Here is a 9,917-nt window from a genome sequence, read left to right as displayed (position 1 = left end):
TAAGTATATAGATACATGTTATATATAAGTTCATTAAGACATATACAAGTGGATGCATTCACAAAAGATATACAGAAAAAACATACCTCAGAGTATTTGACCAATAATATATCAAATTAATGCAAGAAACAATAACAGTAAAAACTACAAGAGTAATCATTCTACTTTTATGTGGGAGTGATGAACATAATATAGTATAGATGAAAAAAGAAGAAAATAATGATAATTTTATTTTGTATTTCTACTTATATCAATTTACTTAATATCGTTAAGTACATTAATATATTTTCTTCTAATTGGTACATGGCATCCTTAAATATTAAATTTACTTCACATTCGGGTAGATACTGCACAAGGGGCTTATCATAATAGTGCACGATTGTTATATACAAGACTACTATTAAAATTGTTAGCTACCATGCTAATTTATGTTAATATATTCACTCAATATTTTCAATATATATCAGTACATACAATTATGAAGGCTCACATAGATTTTGAGCCCAGTCTTTTTTCATTTAGTCTCATAGACAATCTTCCATTCAAAGACAATAAAACACCAGCCTCATTTTTTCAAAAGATTTTACATACATCACAATGCCAACAAACAGTTACCCACAAATGTCCATATAAACACAGATATCGGCAATTTCAATAAATCTATACCGATTGTTTTTTAATGATTTTTCAAGCAATATAAGAGTCACCTAATTAATCAAATAATTAATCTAATATTAATTACTTTATTGATTATTCTTCAAAGCTTTGATATATCTCTTAATACATAATAATTGAAATGCTCTTATAAAAAGAATATCATAGTAATTTTATCACAACTTATGATAATATATTTTCTAACAAGTAACTTATATCTAAATATAAATTCTTATGTCAATCAACTGTTATCGATGATTGGATATTTAAATATATTTTCAGTTTCATAATCAGCAATATTCATAAATTTCTTGTATCTTATGATAAAATTCTAGGTCATTTTTCTCATTTTACTGCAACATAATGCTTGTTATAGAGTAGTGTATCTCCAACAACAATGCAACTAAGTCTTGCATGATGATAGTAGTCCCACAACAAATGGCTGTTAAAACCTGCTAAAAGTCTATTATTTAAGAATTTAATTCTACTCTATAGAGTCATCATTTCAATAAAAAAAAACCTGATTTTGTGATATACCTAATATTAGTGATGCTAAAACATACAAAATTCAATATTTAAAATGCTCACTTTGTATATCTAAACCATGTTATTGTCTTATAAATTAAAAATTAGAATAAAATATAAATATTCCTCACCGAATTAAAAGATACATAAATAAAAAAAACCCTTTCTATATTCCTTGCATGTCCCATAAAATGGAAGGTAATCAATTTAAGGATATTTAAAGTAAAAATTCTGTAAAACTGCTTTGTATCTACCTGTATTGGAAGTAATTAAGTTAAAATTTTCTTAATCAAATATAAAAATTAAGCAATTCAAAATACTACAAATACCGAGAAAAAAGAGGATAAAGAAGTATTGCTACTGCTGATGCTTATATAATTCAAAGGCAATTTATTTTGTTCGATTTCTTGATTTAAGTTCCTCAAATCTGCAAAATGGGCAATTATAAATTAAGCCATATTTCCTATGATTTTGTAATTTTTACAGGAAACATTTCTTCATTTTTTATTATTATAAAACAATAATTTATCGCATGCTACTACCAGAAAACCAATACCAAAAGTAATAAACAAAAAAGGAATGTTATTTTATTTAATGCTAAAAATCAGTAGTCAAAAGTTCACTTGATATCTATTAGTATAGTTTTTTGAACACACATGATTTTTCATTATAATATATTTGATCCACTGTTACAACCATTAACATATTTTGTTATAAAAATCTTCTCTGGAACCACCTTTGTTCTTAATCAATTTTTAAATATCTACTGATCACACAATTGTATTTTCCATTCATAAACTCTGAAGCGAATATATTGGTAGCTTCCAATACACTTTAATGCTGAGAGAAAATGTTCCAAAATTCCTTAACAATAACTATACATGATATCATATTTACCAGCTTTCATCATTTACATTCAGCAGCAACAGCAGAATGTAGTAAATTGACATTAATACATGTAGAACTAAATCTATATAGTACAACCACACAAGTTACTTTAACTTATTTTCATTACATGTTTTTTTTTTTTTAAATTGAACATAATTCATATGTCTATGTTTCTTTACCTCTTCATACCTATTATCACTTTGAACATGTTCTTAACATCACACACATATTAGTTCCTGTACAAACTGTGGGATATATATAGAATAAGATGACTGAGCAGGGAACAGTCACACCAATTAAGAAATTACATTATATGTATATATAACAATATTTAATTTGTGATACTATCAATACAAATGGTTCTTCTTATCTACTATTTAACTACATGTACAAAATATCCAAGAAAACTGGAACTATCTTATTAGAGTATGTGATTTTTTTTAAAACATTAATTTTTCTTTAGAGACCAGTTATATGTTTTGTTTTTCATTTTAGAGCTAAAATTAGGTCATAAATTCAGTTACAGCAGAAACCCTCCTTTGAACACTCCCATTAAGGGGACAATTTTTGGGCATGAAATGAGGGAAAGTGTATCTTTAAACACTATAGCCAACCTCTATTCACATTACACACCTTTGATTTTTTTTTACCCAAAGGTGTCCTCTTAATAGGGTCTACTTTCCAAAAAAGTAAAAAATATATTTATGGTGAATATTAGTTGAATTTCCATTCCAGTTAGCTGACAACGGACTGAAAACCAGGTATGACCATATCAAATCACACTACATTTTTCCCTAGTTATTCTTACTGGGAAGGCGGAAGTGTATACAAAAGTAATATTTACGACATTCAATTATAAAATAAAGTATAGATTTATGAAAATTTGTTGATATGTCTCCTTTATAAAATTTAAAGGTTTTTGAAAGCAAATGAAGCTCTAAAATCTGAACTTAAAAAAACAACACAAAAAAATTATTGTTCCTTTTATCTTAATAACTATATTGAAACCCTTTCAACCAACAGTGGTAACAATGGATTGGATTAATTGGCACCCTTAGCTCCACATATGTTTTTGAAATTATAATAATCACAAAATGTACTAATGTGGAAATTCATCAGCACCATACCAAAATCTATAATTTTAATATTATGTTCTTTTTAAATTAGTCTACGTTTGTCTACACGTGCATTTTATATGTTTAAATGGATATGAAAAACATTGGTGGAAAGATTATATCTATATCTTACATATAATAATAATAACAATAATAATGAAAACCATAATAATAATAATAATACAGTATTAAGAATAATGATAATTGAAATTTATATAAAATTTTGATTGAAAGCCTTAAGACATTTCACATTATTACCCAGGTAATCGGAAACAGTAAAGCCATGCACTCGCTGTGCCCGACTGTCGCAGACTGACGAGGTATGGCACAACGCCATGATGTGCACGCACAATGGGTCATTATTATTGACGATCCGTTCAGACTGCCATCAACAATTAGCAAATGGTGTTGCATCATCTACCGCTCACAGGGAGCGAATTTGGATTCTTCGGCCGAAAGTCAAACGACCACTGTACAATGTAGTAACTGCATAGCTATACACCATGAAAGTAACTTTGATAACAATGCTTTAATTTTTTTAAAGACAAATTTCCATTTGAATATTTAAAATATTATACATAGTAGCACCAAAAAAAAAAGAAAAAGAAAATAATTTTTATCAGTTTAAAATATACTAAACTATTAAATTAAAGAATATAAATAAAAACAACGTCAATAAAACTATCAACCATATTGCACCAAATGTAGATAAGTTCTGATAATCAAAGAACTGTATTATTTTAAATATCTATATTCATACAAACTATTAAAAATAAAATGGAGATTAATATTATTATAAAATGTTTTAATCTACAATGGAGATGAAATTTTATTCCAAAAATTAATACATTTATGTATATGAACTGTTTCAAAATATTTTTATTTCAATTAACAAATATTTCAAATATCATGGTTGTATTTACAGAGCTGATTACATCAATTCCATCATTCTGATTTAATTTACGAAAAAAAAAACTTAACTTATGGGTGGAATGAAAGTACGGAATATTGTTTAACAGGTGGATAAGACATATTTTCATATTTCAGAACAAAAATGCTAAGTGTAGGTTTTATAAAACAATATAAATAAAATCTATAACAATGGATAATATTTGGAATGGAGAATGTTTAGCATCAAACTACTTTTGGTAGAAGGGGGAAAATATTTAAGCATCAAGAAACGCTTAGTCTTGAGGAATGGTAATTTATATATTGCACAGAGGGCGCTCTGTCCATGATATTAAAACGACATCACAAATTTAATTCCAATGAAATTACTATTTAAATAAATAAAGAAATAGCTTCCAAATTAGCATAAGCAGGATAATCTTGTTTTAATATAAAATCTACAAAAACAAACATAAATGATATCATTTTTTGGAGAGTTTTAGAAAAGTGGTTGTTTTGGAAATGGACTCTACACTTTAAGAAAGTTATTCGAGAAGTTCCAATGGAGGACACTCCACCTGTGGCACAAATCTTTTTTAAGATACATAGGCACTCTCAAACTGCTATCAAACTTGCCAGTTCAGTAATTCAATATCAGAAATATTTCACCTATAGTTTCTATGTGAAAATGCACCAATTCAAAATGTACAACAATGAAGTCTAATCAGACTCCAGGAAGCTTAAATATTGAACCTTAGGAGGCTCATTAATTCCTTGTGAAGCCTAACGTGTGCCTCATTGTTGCAGGCAGGTCATCTGATCACGTGACCACACAATCCCTCAACCATGTGATGATTAAATGATCATGCAACCATATCATCACCTATATGATTTCACAGACACCTGACCTCTTGTTCTTGGCCTTTCCCGGACTTGAATTCCCATCGCTGTAACTCTGATGGCGGTTCTTGGGGTGCTTCTTTTTCTCTGAAGGTTCAGTAACTGAAGATGTGGACTTGCGTGAGATTTTTGGCATCCGAATGGAAGAGATTTTCTTTTCCAGCGGTGGAGGTTTATTCATTGGTATTGTGATTGGAGAAGTAGTAGAGCTGGAGGAATCTAAAAAAACCAGAATCGTGACAAATTAACTTAAATCCAATCAATATATCAACCATTACATAAATTCCATTTTAATATTGCTGTGCATTCAATAGATTTTTTTTCCATTGTTTGCCTTTGTCTGTATTGCTGCAACATACAGCTATAATATCGTCAATTCCAGTGGTGCACTGCAGTCAACTGGGGTGCATTATATCTCCTTGTTCAAAGACTTATTTTTTTTAAATCTCAGACTCTATATATCTATGATAATTTGTATCGAATTTGCTTGGCCTTAATGAAGTATCTGTTTAATCAATTAACTTTATTAAATTTTAACCCCCGCAGAATTTCAAGTCAAAATTGTTGTAAGTAATCAAGATGGTAAGATAAACAACCATTCTAGCAGGTTTGGAAAAGTATGTACTGGTAAATGGAAGTTGCACAGATAATGTTTGTGCTGTGGGAAAACAGTACTAACATGATACTAAGTTAGTTCCCAAGCATAAATGAAGAGAAGAAGAATGATGTATGATTACAAACGTAATACCTATAATAAACTTACCATCCTTCATGTCAATATTCACTTGGCTTTGTGATTCAATTTCCGCGGCAGTGCTGTTGTGCAGGCAAAGTAGTGGAGCACACCCACCCTCTTCCACTTGAACCAGGATGTGCTCAGCGTTGAAGGTCATCCGCAGATCAACAACGGGAACATGCAAGTAGAAAGCAGTCACCATCACGCCATGTTGGATTGACCAAACTCGTATGGTTCCGTCTCTTGAGCCTGAAAAAAATCAAAAAGTAAAAATGTTAACACCTTTATACCGTATAGGATCTGTATTCAAAACAGTGGTATTAGTGAATACCGTTCAACCAAGTATAAATATCATGTTTTATTATTGTTATTATTTGTTATTTGCATTTTTTGTCTTGGTTTGTTTTCATGCTAAACATTTATTAATTTTAGAGGATATGCACTTTCTTGCCCCTCACTACCCCAATACTTGTTGGGAATTCAGGCGAAGGATGAGGTCCGGGTGGAGTCCCACAACCGGGACAGGATGGGCGGGACGCGCAGGAGCCGGCGGCCCCCACAGACCCGCCCCCAAACCACCCCGGCACGGAGTCTCATAAGAGACCCCCAAATGATCAAGGATGGGCGGCATCGCCCGGGCCACGAGCTGAGAGAGATCGGAACCGAGGACAATGTCCTCAGATTCCGATTCAAGATGCTCGGACGAGTCGTCCATAGGCGACTCGCCGGCCACCCGGAACCCATCCCCAGGGACAGGAGGGGCAGAAACCGGAGGATCCGGGGCCGCCGAAGCGGCCCGCATTCCGGCGAAAACCTCCCGAGCCACCCGGCCCACCTGCTCCGAAATCAACGAAACCAACGCCGGATCCAGCGGAGGGGAAGGACCCGGCGAACGCGAAGCCGACGAACAACCCCCGACGCAGCCGGCAGCGAACCCTGAGATCGAGTGGCAGCCTGAGCTGCCCAATCTAGAGCTGCCGCAAACTTAGTCGGGGGCCAGCGCGCACAAATCTCGCAAGGCTCAGCCTTGCTACACGAGCGACACAACGGGCACTCCGAGTGCCAGTCGAGCTTAACACTCGGTTTGGGGCCCCCACACGCCGAGCACAAAGACTTGCGAGCGGACATGGCGATCGAGACTACAAAAAAAAAAGGATATCTTGTCAAGTTGAAAATAAATCCAAGGCAAAAATAAGAACAGAATTGCTTGAAAAGACGGCCAGTAATTTCAAAGGCTAGAATGTATCCAACTTCGAAAAGGGAATGAGGACGTTTGTTAGGGAGATGGTTCGCACATGGCGCCTTGGGTCGGACTGTTCCATTTTTTTTCGAAGGGGTGTTCCGTTTTGGGAACAATGGCAATTAGTCGGTTATCCAGGTAAGTATTCACGAAATAGACTCCATTTTAATATTGCTGTGCATTCAATAGATCTTTTTTCATTGTTTGCCTTTGTCTGTATTGCTGCAACATACAGCTATAATATCGTCAATTGCAGTGGTGCACTGCAGTCAACTGGGGTGCATTATACCTCCTTGTGCAAAGACTTTTTTTTTTAATCTCAGACTCTATATATCTATGATAATTCGTAACGATTTTGCTTGGGCTTAATGAAGTATCTGTTTAATCAATTAACTTTATTAAATTATAACCCCAGCAGATTTTCTAGGCAAAATTGTTGCAAGTAATCAAGATGGTAAGATAAACAACCGTTCTAGCAGGTTTGGAAAAAATATGTACAGGTACATGGAAGTTGCACAGATAATGTTTGTGCTGTGAGAAAACAGTACTAACATGATACTAAGTAAGTCCCCAAGCATAAAGAAGAAGAATGATGTATGATTACAAACGTAATACCTATAATAAACTTACCATCCTTCATGTCAATATTCACTTGGCTTTGTGATTCAATTTCTGCGGCAGTGCTGTTGTGCAGGCAAAGTAGTGGAGCACACCCTCCCTCTTCCACTTGAACCAAGATGTGCTCAGCGTTGAAGGTCATCCGCAGATCAACAACGGGAACATGCAAGTAGAAAGCAGTCACCATCACGCCATGTTGGATTGACCAAACTCGTATGGTTCCGTCTCTTGAGCCTGAAAAAAAAATCAAAAAGTAAAAATGTTAACAACTTTATACAGTATAGGATCTGTATTCAAAACAGTGGTATTAGTGAATACCATTCAACCAAGTATAAATATCATGTTTTATTATTGTTACTATTTGTTATTTGCATTTTTTGGCTTGGTTTGTTTTCATGCTAAACATTTATTAATTTTAGAGGATATGCACTTTCTTGCCCATCACTACCCAAATACTTGATTTTTATGACAGCTATGGTTGTATTGTTTTTTATGCATTATATCTGTATAATATTATATGATCAAATCATGAAGAGAGGGAAAAATTTTCCTTAATTTTCAAAACAAATTTCACAATATTATGAACATATAATTCTTCACATATAAAAATCAGTACATAATAAGGTATTTAATCAATAAACAATTAAATATGCTTTTAAAGACTATAAATTTTCTTTGAAAAAAGCTGTTGTATGCCCATATATAATCACGATGTGCCTATATATGGTCATGAAGTGATTCCATCATGACCATATTTAGGCATGTCACATGTTTTTTTCAAATAAAATTTGATAGTCTGGACAGAGCTTATAACAAAGATGGCAGACTGCTCTCGTAGATTCATACCTGAAACTGCCAGTGTGCCATCACTGGTCATCTTCACGCTAGTCACAATATCTTGATGACCCTCCAGAGTTTTCTCAGTCTCTCCCGTCGACAGATTCCAGACAATCAGAAGCTTGTCGCTAGAGCCGGAGACGACATGTCGATTGTGGTTAGCAACGGCAACACATGTGACCATTTCGTCATGACCGGCAAGTATCTTTTCAATTAAAATAACAGTTAAGTTAAAAGAAATAATAAATTCTTTGTTAAAGCATTTTAAGCAATTTAATCTGTTACAAAAGTTATCTTCACTACTGTTGTAGATGTATGTATTTTGGGGGTTAGATCAAAGATTGGTGTTTTCTACATGCATGACCTCTGCACTTGGATTGGATTTCTTTGGTGTGATACATACCAAAGATAACCCACGAAAGCCCAGAGACAGTGGGGTCCTTCTGGTGGTAAATTGGGCAGTACTCCGGGAGACAATCCCCTACTTTATTCCGAAGAGTGTACTGTGTTCTTTAACATGCACACAGGCCATTTTGCATGCAGGACCAATGGCTCATCTGAAAGACAGTGCACTTTTGAAACTTGCATTTCAATCCGCATGTTGAAACACATGGAGAGCAGCGATGGGATTTGAACCATGGACCAAGAGATATCCATGGTTCAGCGCACACACAGTGACTAATTCCAGGTTAGCCGACTGAGTTAGCTGCTCTCATACTTCCTTACCTGCGTTAGCTTTCCACTTTTCGTTTCCCAAATCTTGAGTGACATGTCTTCGGAACCTGTAATAGTGAACTGCGTATCCTTCGTGATAGTTATGCAAGTGATTTTTTCCAAGTGATTGATGGTCTTCACAGACTCACCATTATCCAGGAACCAAATCTTCATCAGTTCATTTCCAAAACCGCTTATGGCAAACTGGTTGTCAGGGGTGAGTGTCACAAGCTCAGAGGGACCAAAATATGACATTAAAACCTAAATTTTAGATTAGAAAATAAATACACACATTACTTACAGATACAATTGAAAACAGGTAAATTAGCCCAATCACCAGCTGATTAAGCTTTTGGTGAGTCAAGTTTTCCTGTGTTGAAATAAAGTATTTATAAATTATTATTATTGGGCTTATTCGACTGGTTCATTTCAATGACTACGATTTTTTGTTGAGTATTATTTTCATTCAACATTCGTAAAATAGACTTTGTTGACAACGAAAATTAACGTAACCAGAGTGCGTTAATCAGAGTTATCCCACGTGGCCAAAGCAAATATGGCCGATTGGTCAGTTTAGCAACAAAATTTGCGTTAATATAATTTAGACTAAATTTCAGAAAACAAAAATTATAATATTTACCCACATGAAGTAAAAAAATAATTGTAGGCTATTAACAGGATTCAAAAACTGGATGAAAACATTTTTTTACTAAAAACCCATACAGCCACAATCCAAAGCAACTTTGATTATATAGCGTGTATCGCGGTAACTATTCAGCCATTTTGTTTTGTTATGTATTTA

General features: G+C 33.8%; 2 protein-coding genes across 2 annotated transcripts in view; both read right to left on the bottom strand.

The window, feature by feature from the left end:
* Window positions 1-4,848: 4,848 nt before the first annotated feature.
* On the bottom strand, window positions 4,849-6,508 carry LOC117120751. The gene is made up of 3 exons (XM_033265831.1): window positions 6,283-6,508; window positions 5,734-5,955; window positions 4,849-5,189 (listed from the first exon to the last, which is right to left on the bottom strand). The coding sequence occupies exons 1-3, from the start codon at window positions 6,506-6,508 to the stop codon at window positions 4,954-4,956; spliced, it is 684 nt and encodes a 227-aa protein (XP_033121722.1). The 3' UTR covers window positions 4,849-4,953.
* Window positions 6,509-6,552: 44 nt separating this feature from the next.
* LOC117120750 (NACHT domain- and WD repeat-containing protein 1-like) overlaps window positions 6,553-9,917 on the bottom strand; it is a 69,787-nt gene continuing 66,422 nt past the window's right edge. The window contains exons 20-23 of the mRNA XM_033265830.1: window positions 9,128-9,376; window positions 8,411-8,606; window positions 7,577-7,798; window positions 6,553-6,845 (exon numbers count right to left, since the gene is read on the bottom strand). Coding sequence (XP_033121721.1) covers window positions 6,553-6,845; window positions 7,577-7,798; window positions 8,411-8,606; window positions 9,128-9,376 — 960 coding nt within the window. The remainder of the gene's footprint in view (window positions 6,846-7,576; window positions 7,799-8,410; window positions 8,607-9,127; window positions 9,377-9,917) is intronic.

Source organism: Anneissia japonica, unplaced genomic scaffold, assembly GCF_011630105.1.
Source record: "Anneissia japonica isolate Jap-2015-1 unplaced genomic scaffold, ASM1163010v1 scaffold69_len1423075_cov170, whole genome shotgun sequence".
Classification (NCBI taxonomy): Eukaryota; Metazoa; Echinodermata; class Crinoidea; order Comatulida; family Comatulidae; genus Anneissia; species Anneissia japonica.
The sequence above is the reverse complement of the archived record's forward strand: the minus strand, read 5'-3'. Positions and strand labels throughout refer to the sequence as shown.

Coding starts and splice junctions, on each gene's coding strand:
- LOC117120751 (XM_033265831.1), bottom strand. CDS start 6,508: ATGCGGGCCGCTTCGGCGGCCCCGGATCCTCCGGTTTCTGCCCCTCCT. Junction 5,956..6,282: donor TGAGACTCCGTGCCGGGGTG/GTTTGGGGGCGG, acceptor GATTTTTTTCAG/GCTCAAGAGACGGAACCATA. Junction 5,190..5,733: donor GAATATTGACATGAAGGATG/GTAAGTTTATTA, acceptor TGGTTTTTTTAG/ATTCCTCCAGCTCTACTACT.